At 41.9% G+C, this 26,152-nt stretch overlaps 1 protein-coding gene across 1 annotated transcript; it reads right to left on the bottom strand.

Moving 5' to 3' along the window:
* Positions 1-3,872: 3,872 nt before the first annotated feature.
* Positions 3,873-14,985, bottom strand: CEBPE (CCAAT enhancer binding protein epsilon). The gene is made up of 3 exons (XM_072126155.1): positions 14,857-14,985; positions 10,897-11,420; positions 3,873-5,502 (listed from the first exon to the last, which is right to left on the bottom strand). The coding sequence occupies exons 2-3, from the start codon at positions 11,341-11,343 to the stop codon at positions 5,188-5,190; spliced, it is 762 nt and encodes a 253-aa protein (XP_071982256.1). The 5' UTR covers positions 11,344-11,420; positions 14,857-14,985; the 3' UTR covers positions 3,873-5,187.
* Between the last annotated feature and the right edge of the window lie 11,167 nt (positions 14,986-26,152).

Below are 26,152 nucleotides of genomic sequence, written 5' to 3'. Positions count from 1 at the left end.
CACACACTGCCCCAGCACATGAAAAATCAAATGAGGGCTCTCTTTCCGTTACTCCCATGCAGATCATCTTCTCCCCGAAATTCCTCAGTAGTAAAGCGGGCAGAGCCAGACACTATGGAGCTTATTTACTCAGATTCCTACGGCCGCATTTCCGTCGGGTTCTCTGACGTTTTCGGGGATCGCACCGCTGGGACAAGGATTAAGAAGGGCATTGTGTCACACGCGATCAGATTTTGGCGCATTGGTGCCGGCTTTCATGCAACAGAAATCGGGGGGCAGTTTCTGCTGGGCTACCTATATGCTGGGGGGGGCAGTGTGTGCTGGGGTTCCTATATACTAGGTGGGTAGTGTGTTCTGGACTACCTATCTACTGCTGGGCTACCAATCAACTGGGGGGGGGGGCATATGTGGGGGCTGCCTATCTACTGCGGGGCATGTTCAGGGGCTGCCTATCTACTGGGTGTATATAGAAAGAAAAAATTGGCACTTAAGGTTTGAGTGTTAAGTCCTCAAAGTTTTTAACAATCCAAAGAGAAGTAAAATGTTTCAGTCTGTACCCAGACCTTCCTCATTTACAGATTGCCATAGAGGAAAGCAGGGCTAGATGAAGTATGTCTAGACAATGAGGCTGTAGCGTCATAAGGACTCTCCTATACAAATACAGCAGCGCCGCTATTCCTTGTGATGCTACAAACTCATTGTCCAGGCATTTTTCATCTTTATGCTTTTGTCTTTTGGGATTGAGGAACCACAGGACAGCCAAGCCACCAAAATCCACAATACACCCAAGTAAATCCTACAACACTCAGAAGCATGCAGTGTGAACAATGGTATAACAAGGTAGTGCCAGTTCTTTTTCTTACTACATTGTCTATAGCAGTAGTCACCTAAGCAGTGAGAACATGCTGGAGAAAACACCAGATGACTCTAGTATGAATTACCGTAAATGGAGGACATTATTGGGTAAATTTATTATTGGTTGACTGATTTTTTTTTTATGTACTGGCCAAAGTAGAAAGAGTTGTATTTAGAAATAAAAGTAGAGTGTTATGTGCTGCATTGGTAGTTAAGAGAAACAGTTAGTTTTATCTGCAGTGCTACATAGCATTATAGATAGCAGATGTGATGATAAGATGATAAAACATTTATATCACTACAAAAAAAATGTCATATACTTAATATACAAATGTCATATACTGTATATACTCGTTTATAAGCCAAATTTTATAGCACAAAAAATGTATTGAGAAACCTCCACAACGGCTTATAAATGAGGAAATAAAGAAAATAAACTTACATACTCACCTTCTAACGCTCCCCGATGATCCCTGACGCACCTCTTCCTTCTTCTCTTTTCTCATAGCAGAGCAGGCGGAGAGGCGTGATTGCGCTCTGCCTGCTGGCGCATACTATGGCATCAAGGACGCGTCTACGCATGCTCTGTTACCAGTGAAGAGAAGAATGAAGAGTAGCCGTGGGGAGCATAAGGGAGCGTCAGAAGGTGAGTATGTAAGTTTATTTTTTTTATACATTGCGGGGCTGCAGGGCATTTCATTAGGGAGGCTGCAAAGAATTTCATTAGGGGGGCTGCGGAGCATTATATTATTTGGGGGACTGCAGAGCATTTCATTAAAAGGGGGCTGTAGGGCATTTTATTAACAGGGAGGCTGCAGGTCATTTTAATTTTTGGGGGGCTGCAGGGCATTTCATTATGAGGGGTGCATTACTGGGGAGGCTGCGGGGTGTTACATTACATGGAGAGGCTTATATTCAGGTCAGCTTATACTTGCGTATATATGGTACTTGTGTTAAAATTCAAAAGCCACTGGATTTTAGAGAAATCTAACATGGACTATGCATAGTCCTAAAGTAAGCAGCTCCTAGTGCCTTTTTTATGGGTGAAAGGTCCTCTTTAAAGGAATATCTATGTCTGATACAAAAACCCTTAATGCTATAAATAAATGAAGACAACAGAACTTAATGGGGGTCATTTACTAAGGACCCGATTCGCGTTTTCCCGACGTGTTACCCGGAAATTTCCATTTTGTGACGATCTCACCTGAATTGCCCCGGGATTTTGGCGCACGCAATCGGATTGTGGCGCATCGGAGTCGGCATGCACGCGACGGAAATCGGGGGGCGTAGCCGAACGAAAACCCGACGGATTCGGAAAAACCACCGCATTTTTTTTAAAAAATGTGTCGCGAAAATTGCACTTACCTTCACTCAGCCCGGCTTGGTGTATTCCAGTGCGTTCCGATGCTCTTCAGCGGAGCAGCGACATCTGGTGGACAGCGGAGGAACTACCTTAATAAATCCCGGCCAGACCCGAATCCAGTGCAGAGAACGCGCCGCTGGATCGCGAATGGACCGGATAAGTAACTCTTCCCCAATGTCATTAATCACAAAAAGGAGCTTTGTAGTGGTAGTTTTGTAGTTAAATAGTTTTATGATTCATTAAATGGTATGGTCTTTGTAAAGTAGGTGGAGTAATCTACAACTACAAATTCCATAATCCCACAGTTCTCACATCTCCTCACTCTTATGCTCTGCCCCAGTGATGATGTAACAGACTGACCTGCTCTGTTTCCACAGTAATAATATGTAACTGCCATCACTGCACATTACCTCACTGAGAAGACATCTTACCACAACACTGGCCATACTGGATGCACTGCAACCAATCCACTACAGACAAACATATATATACACTCACCGGCCACTTTATTAGGTACAACTGCTCGTTTACACTTCATTCCTAATCAGCCAATCACATGGCGGCAACTCAGTGCATTTAGGCATGTAGACATGGTCAAGACAATATCCTGCAGTTCAAACCAAGCATCAGTATGGGGAAGAAAGGTGATTTGAGTGCCTTTGAACGTGGCATGGTTGTTGGTGCCAGAAGGGCTGGTCTGAGTATTTCAGAAACTGCTGATCTACTGGGATTTTCACGCACAACCATCCCTAGGGTTTACAGAGAATGATCCGAAAAAGAAAAAACATCCAGTGAGCGGCAGTTCTGTGGGCGTAAATGCCTTGTTGATGCCAGAGGTCAGAGGAGAATGGGCAGACTGGTTCGAGCTGATAGAAAGGCAACAGTGACTCAAATCGCCACCCGTTACAACCAAGGTAGGCAGAAGAGCATCTCTGAACGCACAGTACGTACAACTTTGAGGCAGTTGGGCTACAGCAGCAGAAGACCACACCGGGTGCCACTCCTTTCAGCTAAGAACAGGAAACTGAGGCTACAATTTGCACAAGCTCATCGAAATTGGACAGTAGAAGATTGGAAAAACGTTGCCTGGTCTGATGAGTCTCTATTTCTGCTGCTACATTCGGATGGTAGGGTCAGAATTTGGCGTCAACAACATGAAAGCATGGATCCATCCTGCCTTGTATCAACGGTTCAGGCTGGTGGTGGTGGTGTCATGGTGTGGGGAATATTTTCTTGGCACTCTTTGGGCCCCTTGGTACCAATTGAGCATCGTTGCAACGCCACAGCCTACCTGAGTATTGTTGCTGACCATGTCCATCCCTTTATGACCACAATGTACCCAACATCTGATGGCTACTTTCAGCAGGATAATGCGCCATGTCATAAAGCTGGAATCATCTCAGACTGGTTTCTTGAACATGACAATGAGTTCACTGTACTCAAATGGCCTCCACAGTCACCAGATCTCAATCCAATAGAGCATCTTTGGGATGTGGTGGAACGGGAGATTCGCATCATGGGTGTGCAGCTGACAAATCTGCGGCAACTGTGTGATCATGTCAATATGGACCAAAATCTCTGAGGAATGCTGCCAGCACCTTGTTGAATCTATGCCACGAAGAATTGAGGCAGTTCTGAAGGCAAAAGGGGGTCCAACCAGCATATATATGCTGTATATATACAGTAGCGTAGAAAGCAACAGGACAGTATCTGTCACATTCATGCGCCGCTTTTCTGTTTTGTTGATTGTGAGCACTTATGTAGCCTTTTTAGGGTTTTGGGTTCTTGACTGTGAGCTTGGACCTGCCCCTATACTTGATATGGAGTATGAGCTGCTCATTGTTGTTACATACTGACCTATGTTGCAGACTTTTAACCAGTGGAATGTGAATGTAGGCTGTGGGTTGACCTGGAAGTTTTACACTTTTCAATTCAAACAATTCAGGAAGCAAAAGATTCCAGCAAAAAAGCAACCAATTTCCTGTATTGTTTTGTGGCAGTGTCTTTTTGAGAAATAGGCATTGAGGTATAATATGTTATAGGAATATTTGGTTTCCAGGTCCTAGTATTTATAAATCACTTTAAATCAATTCTGATATAATTTCAAGCTATCAAATTTAAGAGTACAGATAAAAACACTATACAATCAAATCACTCTCAAGTCAAAAATATCAGAGCTGGAGCTTACAGTTTCAAAGCAATGGGTCTGTACATAATGAGAATATTGCATATAAAGAAAGAAGTTGTCATATTGTGAATCATATATTCATATTCACTTCCCCACATCCCCACTGTGTCATCTGCTACGCCCCAGCCTCTACTCCTTCAAACAGGATGATGAACTAACTCTGTGGTCACCATTAGCTGCAAACATATGTTGTAATAGGAAGATCTCCATCAGACTTTCAGAGAAAAGTAGATGATGGGGAGAGGTAATGAAAAGAGAAAGAGAACAAATAGGAGGGATAGAATAAAGTAAAAAGGAATGTAAGGTGGGATTGTAATAAAATGGATGCAGGTATCATTGAATAACGATTTGATGGAAAAGCACAAAAGAATAGCACGGACTGGCAAGAACATAACCAGCAAAGACAAATGTAAATGTAGAGAGAGGAGCACAGACACAGAAAGTCATTAATTTGTTTCACTTCTTCTTGTGTTTGCTTCCCTTTGTATTCTTGTATATATCTTTCTATATATAAATTTGAGTACATGTACCTTTATTTATAGACATACCACAAATATATGCAATTATTTTCTATGTTTGGCACAAATATGTACAAGTGGCCACAAAACAGGAATTTATAGGAGAATTAAGTAAGGAGACACCTAAATAGTCCAATATTCAGGACATGAATATTCCTAGTCATGTGGAATGAATTAGTCCCAAACTGTCCATAACAGTGAAATACAACTGCAATTTCTGTGAAGGTATATTTCCTGAATCTTTATTTGGGGAGCTTTTATTTTTAGCTGCAGGCACCAGATGACTTTGCCAATGCGGCAGCCTCTGGGATTTGCCTGAAAACCCCTCTCAAAGCTTCTAGCTCTTGAGTCAGCTGTTGGATACGGTTACGTAGCTTTTCGTTCTCTGCCATGAACTCTAGAGCCCTCTGTTGAGTTTCCATGTTCCTCCGTTTGGCTTTATCTCGACTCTTACGGACAGCAATGTTATTTCTTTCACGGCGTAGGCGATATTCCAGACTGTCTTTGCTCAGTGACTTCTTACCCTTATGGCTTTGTTCTTTTAATGGAGGGGCAGGCATCATCCCAGAGAGCGAGCCCTGAAAATGCAATTAGGAATAAATGGTGAGATAAATAAATTTACTAATGTAAACTTGCAATTTCATTCTTTAGGCCAATTCCGTTCCATTAAGAAGTCCTAGTCCATGTCCTAGTCACTGCAGTTTTCACTGACCCATTAAACAGGAAAGGTTTATTCTTCTGTTATGTCAGATAGTGAGAAAAATATGCATATGTGTCTTTTTATAAAGTGTATGTAAACGTATGGTTTCAACCATAGATTATGTGTTCAGTTCTAACATGTGCCACTAAAAGTTTAAACAGTTTCTCTCAAAAATAAAAAAGTATACATTTATCCATTAACATAGAAAATGTGAAAATATTAAAAAATAAAATAAAAAAGAGAATTTTAAAAATGTAAAAAACCTCTGAACCCACACATACTAATTTACAATCGGGGTTAGACTGGTCCACCAGAGTACCAAAGAACCCTCTTTTGGGCCCAGGCTCTAAAACAGAATAATGGGTCCCCAAGGTGAAGACAAACTCATTTGGAGGTAAAATGAGCAATCACTTGTCACTATGGTCAATTTCATACAGGAAGATTCACAAATATTATGAATTATTAGATGCTATTGATGATACATCATACATCCAAATTTTATGGATATAGGGAGGGCCTTCAAGAACAGCACTATTGGTATACCCATTATAACCCATGACACTGACCACACAGAATGTATGCTACCCCAAGAATAAAATAATTACCCCCTACAGCTATTTTTTTTGTCTTTTCCATTTTTTTCAGGTTAATGATATTGATGTAAATACCATTTTACTTTTTTTTTTAAATAAAAGTGCAGGTGACAATATTAAACAAGTATTCTCTATTCTCCCTTTGTGCAGGTAGATAAGAAGTTATTATAATTTCTAACTTAACTCTTTACACACCTGGATAGAATTGACCCAATGTATATACAGGTGGTCCCCTACTTAAGAACACCTGACTTACAGACGACCCCTAGTTGCAAACGGACCTCTGGATGTTGGTAATTGTATTTTTTTCCCCAGGCTACAATAAACAGCTATAACAGTTATCAAAGGTATCTGCGGTTAAGCTTTATTGTTAATCCTGGTTTTTATGACAATCCAACATTTTTAAAATCCAATTGTCACAGAGACCAAAAAAGTTCTGGCTGGGCTTACAATTATAAAATATACAGTTCCGACTTACATACAAATTCAACTTAAGAACAAACCTTCAGAACCTATCTTGTACGTAACCCGGGGACTGCCTTTATTGACAGATGTTTATATTTAAACAACTGAATAATAAAGTTAAATTTCATTCAGGTTTGTAAGAAGCTTTCATATACAATGATGACTGTAAAGGAGGAGGGAAGGGGATAAAATTGGACAACGAAGAATAGAATATATTGCTCAGTTTACCATTATGAACTGCACTATTGATTTGTGAAAATTATGTACTTAGATGAATAAAATCTATGTAAAAGATGTATGTAAAAGGGAGATATATGAAGAAAAAACAATACTGATGCCACTCATGGGGCTAAAATGACAGCATATTGCATTCACGCAGTATTTGTCATAAGGTAAATTGACCTATATATATTTTTTTCTTTGTTTCTTATAATTTTTCCGGGAATAATATCTACAAAAAATTCCTAAATAATACAAAAACTTTTTCACTGTAAGTATAGGGGCAACCACAGTAGAATAAATTAGTAGATTTGTAGATAGAAATGGAGTAATGCCCCATTTAAAACTGACCACACTGAACAAGTGATTCAGCAAGTCTGAATAAATGCAAAATAATAATAAATATGACAAGTCGGAACAAAAGAAGTCATAAAATATGGAACAGAAAGATTAATATCTTTTGAACTGCCACCAGCTTAAAAGTCACATGTAGTGCCTATGCCATTGGTTTGGTAAAGCTAATATACAGCCAGGGGTGAACCTAAATTCTTTGTTATGCGAAGGTTCCCCCTCTCCGCCCCATTTAAGAGAAATATATTAGGTTATATTTTTAGTAAGTGAGTTCTCCCTGCAGTGTCTTACACTAGGAGAGATTAATTATAAATCTCTCAAAAGCCAGTCCCTCCACTGTTTTTAAGTGTCAACTCCTGCTTTGTAGCGGCTGATTTTAAGTAGCAGCTGCCCCCGGCTTTAAGTAGCAGCTGCCTCCATCTTGCTGTGAGTGGTGCTGCCTGAGGCAAGAGGCTCACCTTGCCTAATAGTGGCTTTTAGTGGAGGTAAAAAGAAATACTTTTCCCGCTCCTCTAGTTCAAAAAAATACCTCCTGTCACTGAAAGCCACTGTTGATATAGAAAGGCTCTACTAATGTTATGGTAGCACATACCTAATATTGCCTAATACTACTCTAATATGGCTTCAGCCGCAGGTTGTTTTGGATGAACAATGCTGATGTGCCATCATTACTGTGCCTTTGCATACAAACAGAGGCTTTGTCAGGAGGCACCATGTTGGACTAGAGGAGAGCACAGAGGTAAGTATTAGTTCTTTGGATTTTGTTTTACAAAAGCTACAGCCAGTAATGAAAAAATAATTTATGCTGGACCAACCATTCATTAAAAAATATTATATAAACTGAGGTCGAGATTAAATGTGAATTATATGTAAATTGAAATGTGAAACAAATGTGAATTATGCTGCAAAACCTGTACAGATTTGTCACATGACAGACAACAACAGGTCCCATTGATCTACACTTTCTTGCTGTCTGTCATTTTAAGGGTAGGAAAAGCACAGCATGCTGTACAGCCTTTTATCTCCCATTCTTATGAAATTTCAATCAAAATATGAACAGAGTCTAAAATATCAAACTCTACAATATGTAGAAATGATCTTTATTTCAACAGCATAAATAGTTATGGTCACATCATAACACAAAATTGATGTAAAATTGCATGTTGTAGACATCAATGACCATTACTATTTTGTGTCTTTATACAATTTGCACACGTTATTACATGAATTCTTAGAACTCAAGAGCACTTGTTATGTTTGCAGTTATTACTAAGAGAGTTTATAAGTCCAGAGTATTCACAAGCTAAAGAGTTTCAATGCTCACTGCAGATCCTGGAAAACTGTACTGAGCAGTGTGTGATTTCAGCAACAGAACAGAAGTAGATACGGATATTTAAAGGAGCTTGCCAAATGGTCTTTAGAGGTTGAGTTTAGCGTGTAAATATTCATTAGCACTCTTAGTCACTTACAACATTTATTATCAGTCTAGAAATATTTCCAAAAATAGTGTACTACAGTACAGTCATGTTTTGACTTTGGGTTTCAAAGTAGGTACGCAATCCTTTTCAGATATATATTTTATATTATACCATATGTTATTTTTATTTTGGTTTTAGATATTTATGAATGTGCATTTTAATTAATTAAAGGAAATCAACCAGTTGAAAAAACACAAAAATATATGCAGTTATGAAAGGGGCTACATACAGGGTTCTGTAGGTTTGTTCTTAAGTTGAATTTGTATGTAAGTCTGAACTTTGTTGTAATATGTGTTACATATACACATATTTTATTAACCCCAGCCAACATATTTTGTGTCTCTCTAACAATGGAATTTTAAAAGTGTTGGGTTGTCATAATCACCACGATTAAAAATATGGAAGAGACCCAAAAGGGAAGGGAGTGGGTCCGGCACTCAATAATGAAACATCTAGACAGCCAGGAGGATTTCTGACTTTCAGCGTTTATTTTAAATAAAAAGTTTAAAAGGCAACGCATTTCGGCTCAGTACATGAGCCTTCATCAGGCATAATAATACATACTGTGTGTCACATTTATCCATAAAAAGAAAAAAAAATATGGCTGGGAAACATTGGGCTGAATTACATCACTCTAAGGACACATACTGGAAAAAAAAAATACAAGATAAAAACTACAAAAAAAGAGACCTATATATATCAGAACAGAACCAACAGTCTATTGTTCCCAAAAGGTGGATAATACTACTAAAATTGTGTATTTTTGTAATCTGATGCTATATGGTCGCTAGGCAACTGATGGAAATAAAGGCATGGGGTCCAGAAATGAATCTCGGCAAACGTGACATCAGCGCGGAGATTCCCCGTAACATAATTTCCTGGGAATTCCCTTGGGCTAAGGTGTAGTATCCAAACAACGAGCCACGCAAAATTATTGCGTAATGTCATAAGCACGGAAAGGAGGAAACAGCACTTATTGACATCGGACTGGTGAGTAAAAGTCCTAGCCATAAATTCTAGAGATAACTGAAAAAATAATAACAATAATAGGATTAACAATAAAGCTTTACTGCAGACACTTTTGATAATTGTTACAGGTGATCATTGTGGCCTAGGGTTAAAGTACAGTAAATTACCAACATCCATAGGTCCGTTTGTAACTAGGGGTCGTATAGTTTGTAAGTCAGGTGTTCTTAAGTTAAGGACCGCCTGTACTCACCTCTGCTCCTCTTCATCTTGATCCCAGCGGGTGTTCTTCACTAGTCTTGATACGCCAGGATCTCCTTGAAAATAAACTTAATTAACAGGCCGGAGCGGGAACAAGATATCCGACGCTCTGGGCTGCTAATTATGCATGTCCTCTAACCATGCTGGGAGAGGGAGGTGGCTAGGGTGTGTACAATTAGGAGCCCGGAGCACAGGGACAAGACGACCGGCAAATTGTTAATTTCTTTTCTTGGTGATCCTAGCATGTAAATAAAAGCAAAGAATACCCACGGGATCAAGATAAAGAGGAGCGGAGGTGAGTATTTCTAGTTTTTTGTGTTTTTTCAACTGGCTGATTTCCTTAAAGGGGTTTTTCCATAAACGCAAGTTAAGCCCAATCCACGGGATAGGGCATAACTTGCTGATCAGTTGGGGTTTCAGTGATGAGACCCCCGGAGTTCACAAAAACGACGGACCCCTCGTTGCTCCATCAGACTAATGGAGCAGACGGCCGTGCATGACCCTTCTGCTCCATTAATCTCTATGGAGCTGATGGAGATCGCTGAGCACAGCGCTTGGCAATTTCTGTCAGCTCCATATAGATTAATGGAGCAGAACGGTCGTGTACAGCTGTCTGCTCCATTAGGCTGACAGCCCTCGTTTTCATGATCTGTGGGGGTCTGTTAGGCCCTATCCCGTGGAAAACCCCTTTAAATTTGGATTATGAGATCTGAAGACAAGATGAAGCTAAGGAGTGTTTATTTTCACATCCATGGCATCTTCAAATCTAGGCCTGATAGACTGGTTGATGTTACCAAGTAAAGTGTCAAAAAATGTATTTTAATGTTTCCTGGGGGAAAACTCTAATACAGAGTTCTAAAGAAAAGCTGCTACTAGAGGGTCCTCATTAACACATAAATCAGAAATCAAAGGAAATTGAATAAAGTAGATATCCCTCACCTTTAATACACGAAGTGCAGGATGTACTCCCTCCATCTGAGGAGGAAGATGCATTGCTGTCTGTGCACACTGTGCAGCCTGATACTGTAGAGTATTGCACACAGTCCTGTGTGATCCTCGCGTCTCCTCCTTTACAATCACCCCCCCAGACTCATATCCTCCCATTCTACGTTCTGGCATAATTCCATGTGGATATGTATAAAGAGCAGCCGGCGACAGCCCTTCTGAGGGCAGATATTGATATGATGCTTTAAGTCGTTCCTGCTTCATAGGAAACAGATCAGACAAAAGTTCCTCTCCTGACTCAATGTATGTGGATAAATCCACAGAGGTCTCAGGATCACAAAGATTGCCTCCTACAATCTCTGCTTGGGTTGGTCCCATACGGGAAGGATAGCCTGAACCATGACCTCGTTTTTCACACTCATAGTAGCTGTTTTGAGACATTTTCTGCCCAGGAGTTCTCTTCTATCCAAGCTCTGCGCCACAATTTTTCTTCTAAACTTTGATCCTTGCTCAGGGACCTATTAAGACAAAATAGTTTAGACATAGTTATTTCATGAATGCACTTATGTGTCTATATACTAATACTATAAAATTCATATATGCAATGCAATGATATACCATATATGTATTTCACTATTAATACCAACAATGGCCTTCAGTTGGGATTTATAATTAATTTATGAATTTATAACAGTATTATTTAGACATCACTTTAATCTGCTGTTGGTATAATTTTAGTACAGAATGGTGGCAGTTACTTAGACATAGGATGGATCTGCTGTATCTACTTTTGCAAAGTATGGTGGTGGTGGTACTGTATAGCATTAAATATGAACAAAAATTACAATTTGAGAATCATCCTATTAGATGAGGACAAATTCACATTTTATAGAGTTATTTGCAAACTGAATGACAAAATGCCATATAGATGAAATATTTCAGGTAATTTAATACAAATAGATGCCAAACTGATGCCAATCAAGCACGAAAAATGGACCTTAATGTACTGGTAGCATAGTGACCCATTATTTTCTTAGCACTGAAAAGAATATGCAAATTGCTTGTACATGTATTAATGAAGTGTTTGCCCCAGTATTGTGTCGCAGCAGCACCATGTCCGCCGCGCTATAGAATTCAGCACCTAAAGGAGGCGTTCTGATGCAGAGTTGGACCATGCCCCACATTTATTATAGTGACTTGACAGAACTGTTAAAGGTGCACCAAAAAATAGTTGTGCACACTTCCCAAGCAGTGCAGGGGCGCCAGATTAAAGATCACCAGTATTCAATAATCTGGCACATTCTGCACATTGGTGAGTTTACTTTTGATAAATGTAGGGCATTGTATGTCAGTGAGAATAAAACACAGTATGCACTTTTTTAACATATGTGGAACAAAGAATTTCATAGAAATCAAAGGCTCCACAAAATCCGTCATCCATCATATTTTGTCCATTTTTTCTCTGATGTTGCAGAGAAAAAAAAATTTTTGCTAACTACCTTATATGGACATTTCAACATTGACACAACACGGTCTTAAAATATCTGCCCTCCAGAATTATGGCTTCAAAAAGATGACAAGGAGGTTTTTCTCCTAACCCATATCAACAGAATTAAATAAAAGGAAAATGTACAACTTAAAAGTAACATAAAAAGTAAACAAATACACTTTGAATAATAATAGATACACTAGCATGTTGTTGACTTGCCATCCTCCTATACTTATTATGCTTATTTGTTTGCGTGAAATAAAACATAATGCTCTACTCCAGCAAATTATAGATATGGGAGACTCATTACAGAAAACAAATTTAGCTACTTGATAGAAAACCCTAAAAACTGATGTCTCTTCATGCTGATGTATTTTGATACATCCTACTAATTGCTGGAGACAAAAAAAATATTGACATTCTCCAATTCTAATCTATTCAATTCAATTCTATGTAATCCATTTCCTTCATAATCTGTATTATAATTTAACATTAAAATAGTTTTTATACACCTTCATCAATGTTCACTATTAGACTTTTTTCCAAAAAAGTAACAAGATTGCAGTTAATTCACTGCTAATTTTATAAAAATACATATTTTTTCTACCTTTAAATGTGTCACGACTATATTAGTGTACAAGAATAATTATTGGGGGGAATGTATCATTATACAGGCTCCCTACAAAGGGATTTGGCCCTATTATAAATCTGCTGGCAGTGTCTTATGCTATGTGGTTTGTTTGCAACAATTTCATAAAAAGTCTCCAAAAACCACAAAAGTACCATAACTTGTGCCTAAACGGAGAGAGACACAATACATGAATGCAGTCCTATTGTGAGAAATTGCCCAAACCAATTTAATGAATTTGCTGCAAAAGGTCTATGTCAAACTGACTTTGAAATGGTCAGTTTGGCACGGCACACACATAGACAGAAAAGAAAATGCTACATCACCCCCAGTCTTTATAAAAGGATTTTTGGAATTTATTTTACATGACTGAAAAAAATCTATTTTTTCTCTTTTATGTTAAATAATAAAATATTATTATTTAAAGTTATTATTTTACTTGATCAAGGACATAGTACTAAATATATCTTGCCGGGCTGCCTTATACATTTATTTAGTGCTTTCATTGACAATTTAAATAACGGATTTACGAGTTTGTGTAATATTAATATTAATATAAGGACATAAATATGTAAAAAATATTTTATTTGTTAAATCATCAGAACAATCCTTGAGTAGAATATCATATATTATAATAAAATTTGTCATATTGACAACATGTTTTCTCTCTAAAAATACATTACATTTCCAGTTGCGTGATCTATACATTGAGTTTTTGAAGTCTTTGGCAAGATACATTATTACACACCAATTATGGTGGATATGCCCTATCTTTGCAGGTTTCAGGAAGTCGGACATTTTCCATATCGTCATTCTTAGCAGTTTTTTAGGACATCACAAACTAGGCACATACGGTCAGTCCCCAGGTTGTTATTAAGTTGAATTTGTATGTAAGTCGGAACTGTATCTTTTATAATTGTAGCTCCCGACAAAATGTTTTTGGTCTCTGTGACAACTAAATTACCAACATCCAGAGGTCCATTTGTAACTAGGGGTCGTCTGTAAGTCAGGTGTTCTTAAGTAGGGGACCGCCGGTATATGTTTATGCTGTACATAAAGACATATATATATATATATATATATGTGTGTATATATATATATATATATATATATATATATATATATATATATATATATATTCAATAAAAACACGTGACTAAATATTTTGCTAAATGTATCTCTCAAACATTCTCAGTCATTGGGTAGACATCACCATGACAACTTTTATTCATAACATGCCTTAAGTTTAAAAATTAACCAATAATATAACTGACTAAATAATTAGCCATGCAGCTAATAAATAACCCAATAGCTAATCTTGAAAAATATATGGATGTTTCCTGGTCTAAACAAGTCCTAAACAAGTCCGATTCACAATTATAAAACCAGTGATAATTGATCATTACTAGATACTAGTACCAAGCTTGAGTGCAGCTTACGGCACAATATTCATATGATTAACCACGAGCTAAATTATTTATTATAATGCATACTATAGCCAATTTGCATTCCCCAAATGGTATTTGATCTCAATAAACATCTCGCTGCACTACACCTTATTAAACAAAACTTTACTATAAATATGTATAATTTTTTTGAATATGTTTAAAAATCTCTCACAAAAATGATTGTTTCTTATTATAAACCACAAAACCGTAAAGCACCAAACAAGTTGCGTAAAATACCTGTGTTTATACCCAGAAACTTTTAAAGTTATGGGACATTGTTATATTTACCATTGGGGACATTTATTAATTATAATCTATTCATCTATCAATCTATCTATGTCTTCATACTCTATACAAAGTAGATTGGCTGTGTCCGTTGTTAAAGTTACCTGTGTGAAGTGCTTTTTCCTTTTCGCACACTTCTTACTGTCACAATGTGGCACTTTGGAGTAAAGTTTTCAGTCTTACACCCCAGTCTCTGGGGATGATTATTACACCTGATGCTGCCTTCTATTCTGATGTGAAGAAGATCTGGATGGGGGGATCATTATCTATATTACTATCTGTCTCCTCCCTGTGGCTGACTGATTCCGCCCCCCCATGATCTACTCATCAGGAAGACAACTGATTTCCCAATGGGGCTGGTGCAATCCAGACACTGCTCTGAGTTTATCAGTTCTCAGCACATGGCCCCACAGCATCCAGTAACGGCTACCTTACAGTATATCTACATTTATGAGATATTAACCCATTGTCAACTCATGTGATGTAGGAACATGACAATTAGCTGTAAGGATGTTTTTGTGCCATAGAGCAACAATGCAGTGATTAGTGTGATGAAGAGTGAGTTTAGAACACAACTTTATACAGACATAACCTGCATCCCACTAGATGAAACTGTACTTTGCTCTCAAGGCATCAGTAATACTAATACAAAACAGGGGTTAACTCTAGTTTAGCAGTTAAATGACTTTTACAGGTTCAGAAGCTGAAGAAAAGCTGAAGAAAATCTGATATTCCGTAGTTTCCATGTTTTTGAAAGTGTGGTCCTGATAATAATTCAAGCTGAGAAGTGCTTCTATACTTCCACTGATGCGATATCCTACATTATATTAGAACTTATAAATTGTATAGCGCCCGCCTCAGGTCATTTCACAGGTTGTCAATATGATGTTGGGCCTTACATCTCTCAGAATTATTGGGTTAGTATAGAGTTCACTTTCTGTTGTTTCATAGACCTAAAGGAAATGTATGACCTATATTTTTTTTTACTAATGAACAGTAATTATTAAGGTATAGATTATACTTTACATTACAATGATTTTTTCAAAAATGTTAGAAAATAGGAACTCAACTAATCCCAGCAGAAAATTTTGATTTCCTGCCAAAGAATTTCTGCCAAAACATCCTGGTAATTAGAAGTTTTCATTTGTTATTATTTCTTGACTATTACTCCTGGAATCAAGACGAATCATGATGCAGAAATGATAGTGAAACTATTATGGGGGATTGATGATGAAAACGAAATACTGACATTGATGGGGAAAACCATTTAGAGGGATATCATTCTGGGGAACAGGAATAAGAAGTGAAACTATGCTGACAACTTGGAATGAGGATAGAGCCATGCGGACGACTAAGATTTTGAGATGTGACATACTAAAGAGCATTAATGATGCAACTATCCTGAATTAAAAAATAGATACCTCACCATGTTGGCTACAAAAAGAGAGTGAAAAATCAATATATGGTTGTATGCAAGGGCTCAGTTGACTTTGTTCTTTCATCAATATTTTCACATTATCCTGCTTTCTGTATTATTTTTCCTTTTAGTATGAACAACCTTTTAAAAGACAATTTTTTGGTGCAAATGTGTGTGGTCTGTTCAAAGAGATTTCACTGCATATTAGAATCAGTATGTAAATAGTGAACTCACAAGGTAACTTGTGCAATGAGCCTATATTAATAAATAATAATAAATCTTTATTCCTATAGCGCCATCATATTCTGCAGCGCTTTACATATTATGGGGTACACATACAAATAAAATAAGACATTGCAGAGTAATAATGCTGAAGTAATGCTCATATGAAACAATAGTAAGTGAGGACCCTGCTCACAAGAGCTTACAATCTATTAATGATAATAATAATATGCATCCAATCAGCACCCTAAAACTAATGTAAAAGCAATTCAAAGTACACAACTACATAAAGGACAGGGCTGTCTTTAGGTCAATATTTCCTTAGAATTTAATTAGAGAAGTGCAGAAAGGTAGTAAACCTTTTATGATAAGAGTCCATTGTGACACTTCCTCAGGACAAAGATAAAGTTGAACAAAATTGTGGAGCAGGAAGCCGTCATCACCCTGCTACATCATTTCGCCTCTGCTGCTGCTGTGTGTGGTGCCAAGACCAGGTGTGATTATACAATAGTGTCATCACCCCTTCCAGCTTCAGAGCTGCAGACAGCAGTGATTCAGCAACCGTGTTGGCTAAAGAGAGAGGGCCATATATGAGAGATTGCTACAGTAAGGGGACACTATAGATTAAAGACTGTAGTAAAGCACAAATTATAAGTACATAAAAAGGATGTTTTAAATGGAAAAACAACAGAAAAGTGGCATTGTAAGAAGGAGAACATGTGGGGGGTAGAACAGGGAGACATTATGGATGGGGATTACTGATAGGGGGAGAATTATAAGAAGGGCTGCAGAAAAGGGGACATTGGAAGTGGGGGGATCCTGCATAATAGATACAGATACCATTGACTGGAAGAGCGATGCTGCATTTGTCCTTTCTATGAAACAAGTGGTGCAATTACACCATCTTGCTGCCTGTGTCCTTCTACAGAAGCCATGGCAAAAGAGCCAGACCCAAGAAGCAGCTGTCAGTGTGTGGGATCGCTGGCAGGTAAGTCACTTGGCACAATATGCAAAATATACACAATATAAAATTCTTACTCCTAGAGGAATTGGGGAGATACATGAGGACTTGTATGGCAGTTTTTTGTTTAACAAGCCTTAAAGTAATTGAAATGCCTTGTGAACCACCAGGCATTACGATTATTATCCCATTTATGCCAGCACCAAACTAAGAAGGCACGGAAAGGCATGAAGGGGGGGCTAAATCCACCATCGCCGGTTAATAGTGCACATCTACACTAGGCGGCCAGATACATCAGGGAGAATGTGAGCTATTCAAAAAGCACTGGCATATAATAAATGTTCCCCTTGATACATGTTTGACTGCAGGAAGAGGTAGAGCATGTGGAAAGGGGAGGATTATCTTTAGAGCTCCTCTAGGCCCCACATTTGTTCCTGGACCATGGGGAGATGCTACAACATTAGTCCAAATTCTTCTTTCAACTGTTTTTTTTGTCCTCAAGAGACTGATATAATTGAAAGTTGTGGTGGAACAGGTAGCAATAAATTATTACTTAAATTGCTGTGTTGGCACTAAATAAGTGTGTTTCAGTTGTGGTTTTACTAGTGTATTACTAGTGTATTACTACCTGCCTAAATGTGCACAAAAAATGTGCTGAAAAACACAAACTCGGCTTATACTCGAGTCAAACAAAAATCTACACAAAAAAAAAGAAAAAAAATCAAAACTCACCTCTCCAGCGGCCCCCTTCGGGTCTTCTGTGTGATCCGGCAGTCAGTGGCAGGGCCATGCGATGTCACAGGCACCGACATCAGCCGCCGCCACTGCAATAGTATTCTGTATGCCGGCAGCCGGCACACACTGTGATGTCAGCGGCTGCGGCTGATGTCAGCGCTGTGCAGACCTGCCGCTGAAAAAAAAAGAATAAATCAAAACTCACCTCTCTGGCGGCCCCCTCGGGTCTTCTGTGTGATCCGGCAGTCAGCGGTAGGTCTGTGAGATGTCACAGGCACTGACATCAGCCGCCGTCGCTGTAATAGTATTGTGTGTGCCGGCAGCACTGTGATGTGACTGCCAGATCACGCAGAAGACCCGAGGGGGCCACCGGAAAGGTGAGTTTTGATTATTTTTTTTTTTTACATCAACAGGGGCTGGCAGGCTACAGAGCGGGGCACAGGGGCCGCCAGGCTATAGACTGGGACACAGGGGCTGGCAGGCTATATACCGGGGCATAGGGGCTGGCAGGCTATTGACCGGGGCACAGGGGCTGGCAGGATATATACTGGGGCACAGGGGCTGGCAGGCTATTGACTGGGGCACAGGGGCTGGCTGGCTACTGACCAGGGCACAGGGGCTGGCAGGCTATTGACCGGGGCACAGGGGCTGGCTGGCTATTGACCGGGGCACAGGGGCTGGCAGGCTGTATACTGAGGCACAGGGGCTGGCAAGCTATATACTGGGGCACAGGGGCTGGCAAGTTATATACTGCGGCACAGGGGCTGGCAGGCTACATACTGGGGCACAGAGGCTGGTTGGCTATGTACTGGGGCAGGGGCTGACAGGGTATATATTGGGGGGCAGGGGCTGGCTGGCTATATACTGGGGACTGCTGGCTATATACTGGGGGGCTGCTGGCTATATACTTCTGGGGACTTGCTGGCTATATACTTGGGGGAAGGGGCTGTGACCAATGCATTTCCAACCTTCGGCTTATACGCGAGTCAATAGGTTTTACCAGGTTTTTGTGGTAAAATTAAGGGTAACTGCTTCTGTTATCCTCTTCATAATACTACTATTTATACCATATTTATATGGGAACAGCCCAGTACTTCCTCTCCTATTCTATCCTATATATGGTTTATAGTATATACTATACTACACTTAGCTTGCATTTATGGGCAGTGCATACTTTACCAATGCTACTCTTATACTATTTATATATGAATAGAGTATTCTACAATAATACAGAGCATTATACACGGACCATTGTGAAAATATATGGTATCATGTATGTTCTGTTACCTGAAAACTATTAGAACATGAAGATTAGTCAATAAACAAAAATTCTATACATAGAAGCACTTTCCAAGTGTCCTGTAAAATATCTTGTGATTGACACAGTCCATCTTCCATGAAGAGGAACTAATATAGTTTCTTATGTCTGCATAATTGTTTTCCAACTCATTTCACTTCTCTGTTCTTTAACCTTTAAATACTGAGAATGGTGTAATAGGCATATCATTATTTTACTGATGAGGTCTAAATTTAAAAAAAAGCCACAGAAGCCCTGAGAAGCCCTGAAATGATCGCAAATGCCAATGCAACACTCCTGCCAACGTATATGCAAGGGGGTAGTTGCGAATAAGGCCCTCTACCTGTCAGGATGCATCTGGCTAGCTTGATCAACTCACCCAAGGGATTGTTAATGATCTATTCCTCTACAGAGGCCATTTTGGACCAAGAGAACCAAACAGCGGCCATTTTGGAGATCAAGCCACCATTTTAGTATTAGCCGGGGGTCATGCGGACCACTGTCCAGCTAATATCATGATTCAGCCATTTTTGTGTAACCTGCCTGTAAAGGTTTCTCCTTGACATGTGTTATAGATGATTGTCCTTCAGCATGTTCTTTTCCTTATCATGTTTTGATTAGCAAGAATCTTCTGGAGTCATTCTCAGTAAATTCTGTAGCTGGGATAATATAAAATGTCTGTGAACCTTTTCAGAGAATGTTCTGATAAAATTCATTATGGCCAATAGCATTGCAGTAGTCTATCTTCTGTTCACGCCCCTTTGATGCTCATTTTTCTGTCTTTGATATATGCAGCTGAGGCTAATAAACTGGGGAAGATTTCTACATATACTAAGAGACTGATGTGTCTTGGTTTTTATTCTCATCCAGGTACCGGACAGCCATGAAAGGGTTAATTTGAAAGTCACCTTTACAACTGAAGTGAGGACTGTTTTGAGTCCTAGTTAAAATCTAAAAATCAGGATAATGCAGGGAGATATCAGGTAATCTGAGGCTGTAGCCTCTGTCTGGAAAGGCAATAGTTAACTGGGTGTAAGATATTATCCACTGTGTAGCTGTATTGTAAATTGAAGTGTGATTGGAGAGGTGCTACCACCTGACCAGGGAGAGTATAAATCCACTGTGCAGTGGGAGCAAATGGTCCAGACCTCATGCTCCTTCTCAGGAGTCTGTACTCTTTACCACAAAGCCTCTTAGCACATGGACAGAGTGAAGAGAGAGTCAGTCTTTAGTACACCTTCAGTGCTGACACTGAAGTCAGGAGACTCTAATCCACAGCTGCAGCTTCCACATTTTTGACCCAGCTCCATCTCACTGATCCCAGCTTGCATCTACTACCAGGCTGGTGCACTATTCCTGAAGACCACTCTCCAGTACCAGAATCTGCTGTTCGACCATTTAGGCCCGTTGTCTGCTATCTGTTGTTCAATAAACAACCGTGAGTTGATTTGCACAATGTTGCCTCTGTCTGTTCCCTGGATACGGCTGTGTACCACCACAGGCTTGCCCATCCATTACCCAGGGATCTACCTTACAGACACTCTGGGTCCTGGCTACCTGGGCCACAGGATAGGGCCTAACTTGCTGATCACTGAATCACTAAGTGCAGTGCTCGGCAATTTCCGTCAGCTCCATAAAGATTAATAGAGCAGAACGGTCATGCACGGCCGTCTGCTCCATTAATCTGGCATAGTGACGAGGGGTTGGTCGGACACCTCGATCTCGCAATCTGTGGGGGGTGTGGAAGATTTGGCCCGGTAGAGACCGTGGTAGCGGGGTGCTGTGATGCAGTTCAAGACAGTGACACCAAGGTACAGTCCAAACAGGTCTCGCCTGCGTTTATTGCAGCAAAAATAAACCAGCCTTTACATTCAGGTATTTGAATAAACAAAAAAAACCTACCCGTCAGGGTGCTAACTATACAAATAGTCCACTAACTCACAATATACAAAGATCACGTGGCTGCTCCAGGCACAGAGGTCAGGGCTGTGTCCTCTCAGCCTCCTTCCACAGAGAGACAACACACTCAACTCTGCTGAGTGATTTTATGCAGGCTCATTAGTCTGCACCCATCACCTGTGTCCAAGGTGCTGGACAAACCCACCTCAGCACTAAGGCCTTGCATAGAAGCAAAACCTAGGGGAAACATACCGCCCATCCACAGTTAACCCCTTCAGTGTCTCACATACCCTCCCCCTCTGTTTGACCCTGTGGGGACGAACACTTTTGGCCATCAGACAGTGGGTACGGGATAGGGCATCGGCATTCCCATGCAGCTTTCCTGCTCGATGTTCCACCGTGAATTTAAAATTCTGGAGCATTAGGAACCACCTTGTGACCCTGGCGTTCCTCTCTTTGGCCTGACTCATCCAGGTTAGGGGAGAGTGATCAGTCACTAGTGTAAACTGCCGCCCTACCAAATAATACCTCAGGGATTCCAGAGCCCACTTTATCGCCAAGCACTCCCTCTCAACTATACTATAGTTCTTTTCAGGAGGTGTGAGCTTGCGGCTCAGGAATGTTACAGGATGTTCCTCACCCTCCACCACTTGGGACAGGACAGCCCCCAAGCCCACGTCAGAAGCGTCAGTCTGCACAATAAAGGTCTTGGTGAAGTTAGGGGTGATCAGTACCGGTCCCTCGCACAAAACCGTCTTAAGTCGCTGAAACGCCCCCTCAGCCTCTTTACTCCACTTTACCATCACCGCCCTGCTACCTTTGGTCAGGTCAGTCAGGGGTGCCGCTATTGTCGCAAAATCGGGGATAAATCGGCGATAATAGCCCACTATGCCCAGAAAAGCCCTCACTTGCTTCTTGCTCAAAGGTCGTGGCCACTGCTGGATCGCCTCTACTTTATTTACTTGGGGTTTGATGACCCCTCGCCCAATACGGTACCCCAGGTAACGGGCCTCTTCCAGACCCAGTGCACATTTTTGGGGGTTCGCTGTCAGCCCTGCCGCCCTCAGGGAGTCTACCACTGCTTGTACTTTGGCTAGATGACTCTCCCAGTCGTTACTATAGACTATGATGTCATCCAAGTAGGCCGAGGCATAACTCCGGTGAGGTTTTAGCACGAGATCCATTAACCTCTGGAATGTGGCGGGAGCCCCATGTAGCCCAAAGGGGAGTACCACGTACTGAAAAAGCCCATCAGGGGTAACAAAAGCGGTCTTCTCTTTAGCCCTGTCAGTCAGGGGTACCTGCCAATACCCTTTCGTCAGGTCAAGGGTGGAGAAGAACCTAGCCTGTCCAAGTCGTTCTATCAACTCGTCAACCCTGGGCATGGGATAGGAATCAAATTTGGACACCTCGTTCAACTTCCTAAAATCATTGCAGAACCGTAGGGAACCATCAGGTTTGGGAATCAACACAATAGGACTCGACCAGTCACTTTTAGATTCCTCGATAACCCCCAGGTCTAACATCTGCCTGACTTCTTCGGATATGGCAAGCCGGCGCGCTTCAGGGACCCGGTAGGGTTTTTGGTGTACCCGGATGTGGGGTTCAGTTATGATGTCATGCTTGATGACTGAAGTACGTCCCGGTAACTTAGAGAACACATCCATATTTCGGAGCACAAACTCCTTCGCTTCCTGAATCTGGGCCCTGGAGAGGGACTCCGAGATCCGTACTTCAGGCACCTTGGCATCGGGCTCACCTACCTCCGGTGTCCCCTTCTTGGGGACAGACGCCTTCTCTACTCCCATGGCCATCAGGGACTCTCTTTCCCTCCATGGCTTTAGGAGGTTCACGTGGTATATCTGTTCGGGTTTCCTCCTCCCCGGCTGAGATACCCTGTAGGTTACCTTCCCCACTCTCTCCATGACCTCATATGGTCCTTGCCATTTTGCCAAGAACTTGCTCTCCACGGTGGGCACCAGAACTAGCACTCTGTCGCCTGGGTTAAAGGTCCTGAGTCTGGCTGACCTGTTGTAGACCCTAGACTGGGCCTCCTGTGCCCTTGTCATGTGCTCCTTTACAAGGGGCATTACCGCCGCTATGCGGTCCTGCATAAGGGAGACGTGTTCTATCACACTACGGTGGGGGGTCCTCTCCTGTTCCCAGGTCTCCTTGGCTATATCCAAAAGCCCACGTGGGGAACGGCCATATAACAGCTCAAAGGGTGAGAAACCCGTGGAGGACTGGGGCACTTCACGTATGGCAAACATCAAATAGGGCAACAAACAATCCCAGTCCTTCCCATCCTTGCTGACCACCCTCTTAAGCATCCCCTTCAAGGTCTTATTAAACCTCTCGACCAGGCCATCTGTCTGAGGATGATACACAGAGGTGCGGAGCTGTTTTACCTGTAGTAACTTACACATCTCCTTCATTACCCTAGACATGAATGGGGTACCCTGGTCAGTCAAGATTTCCTTGGGGAGGCCTGTGCGTGAGAACACCTGGAACAGCTCCCTAGCAATATTTTTGGAGGAGGTGTTCCTTAATGGAATCGCCTCGGGATACCGCGTAGCGTAGTCCAGGATAACTAGGATGTATTGGTGCCCCCTGGAGGATTTGACTATGGGGCCAACCAGATCCATTGCAATCCGTTCAAAGGGCACTTCTATGATTGGTAGCGGGACCAAAGGACTCCTGAAGTGGGAGAGCGGGGCAGTAAGTTGACACTCAGGGCAGGAGCTACAATACCGGTTTACCTCCTCCCACACCCCGGGCCAGAAAAATCGCTGCAGGATCCTCTCTCGGATCTTCTCAGCACCTAAGTGCCCTCCCAGCACATGTTTGTGTGCCAACTCTAGCACCAGCCTACGGTGAGATTGGGGTACTACAAGTTGCTCAACCTCCTCACCCCGTATCTGGTCGACCCTGTACAACAGTTCCCCAATAATCACCATTCGGGGGTATATTTTATCAGCCCCTGGTATTTGGAGTACCCCATTTATCACCTTAACATTCTCCCGTGCTTTAACCAAGGTAGGGTCCTGTAGCTGTGCAGCCCCAAAATTTTCACGGGAAATCTCAAGGTCCAGCACGTCGGCCACCTCCTCGTGGCCCTCGACCTCACCAGCTAGGACCTCTAGGGGAGAGAATTCATCACATGGGGTCACCCCTACTGCTGGTGTGTGTACATCGGCCTCAAAGGGTTCAGGGGCCAAGGCCGGACATACCTGATGTCTAATATCTGCAACAGCACCTGAGGTGGGTCTTCGTCTCCAGAGGTCCCAAAACACCGGTAAGTCTCTGCCGATAATAGCCTCATGAAAAAGGGTCCCCACCACCCCCACTTCATGGGTAACAGTACCACAAGGGGTATGTAGGTTGATGACAGCAGTGGGATATTCGCGAGTGTCCCCATGTATACACAACACTCCCACTCTCCGCCCACTATATAGTCCAGGATCAACCAAAGTTCCCCGCACCAGGGTGACCAGACTCCCTGAGTCTAGCAAGGCTTCCACTGTGTGACCACCAATTGTGACCATGCATACTTGGGGTTCTGCATCCGTGACTGACTCAGCTGCCAGAACTGGCCGGGCAAACAGTGACACTCGCCGGGTCTGGTTGCAGTCCATTGGCTCCACTGACAGTGGACAGTTGGCAGCAATATGACCCATTTCATGGCACCGCCAACACTGGATACGGCCATAACCTCTGTCACGAGCCTCACTGGGTTTCTGGGTATCCACGCCCCCCAATGAACCCCCTCCCAACCTGACATGTCTCCCCTTTTCCGCAGTAGCAGTCTTACCAGCTGGTTTGGTGCCCCTGTCACTGGCACTGCTTCGTGTCGGAGAGGTAAGTAGAAGGTCCTCCGTAGCCCGATACCTCTCTACTAGGGACACAAGCTCCTCAGCTTTTGTGGGACCGGCCTGTCCAACCCACCGCTGGAGCCGAGAGGGCAGAGAACGGGTGAATTTGTCGAGGACCACTCTCTATACCATCTGTGCGGGGGTGCAATCCTCTGGTTGTAGCCACTTCCGGACAAGATGGATCAGGTCATGCATTTGGGAGCGTGGGGGTAATTTTTCTGAGTAAGCCCACTGGTGGACCCGGCTGGAGCGAACTTGAACGGTGACCCCAAGACGAGCAAGAATCTCCGCCTTTAGCTGGGGGTACTTACGGGCCTCCGTTTCACTCAGGTCGTAGTAAGCCTTCTGCGACTCGCCGGTCAGGAACGGTGCCAGGACATCTGCCCGCATCCTCCACCATATGTGGAAGATTTGGCCCGGTAGAGACCGTGGTAGCGGGGTGCTGTGATGCAGTTCAAGACAGTGACACCAAGGTACAGTCCAAACAGGTCTCGCCTGCGTTTATTGCAGCAAAAATAAACCAGCCTTTACATTCAGGTATTTGAATAAACAAAAAAAAAACTACCCGTCAGGTGCTAACTATACAAATAGTCCACTAACTCACACTATACAAAGATCACGTGGCTGCTCCAGGCACAGAGGTCAGGGCTGTGTCCTCTCAGCCTCCTTCCACAGAGAGACAACACACTCAACTCTGCTGAGTGATTTTATGCAGGCTCATTAGTCTGCACCCATCACCTGTGTCCAAGGTGCTGGACAAACCCACCTCAGCACTAAGGCCTTGCATAGAAGCAAAACCTAGGGAAAACATACCGCCCATCCACAGTTAACCCCTTCAGTGTCTCACAGGGTTCTCAGCACCGAGACCCCCATGATCAGCAAGTTAGGCCCTATCCCGTGGATAGGGCCTAAGTTTGCTTCGGGGGAAAACCTCTTTAAACTTATCAATCTCAAAATCTTGCCAACTTTAAAGAACTGAATACCGTATGGTAGATGA

This window comes from Engystomops pustulosus, chromosome 1, assembly GCF_040894005.1.
Source record: "Engystomops pustulosus chromosome 1, aEngPut4.maternal, whole genome shotgun sequence".
Classification (NCBI taxonomy): Eukaryota; Metazoa; Chordata; class Amphibia; order Anura; family Leptodactylidae; genus Engystomops; species Engystomops pustulosus.
Note: the sequence above shows the minus strand (reverse complement) of the source record. Positions and strands in the feature narration are given on the sequence as shown.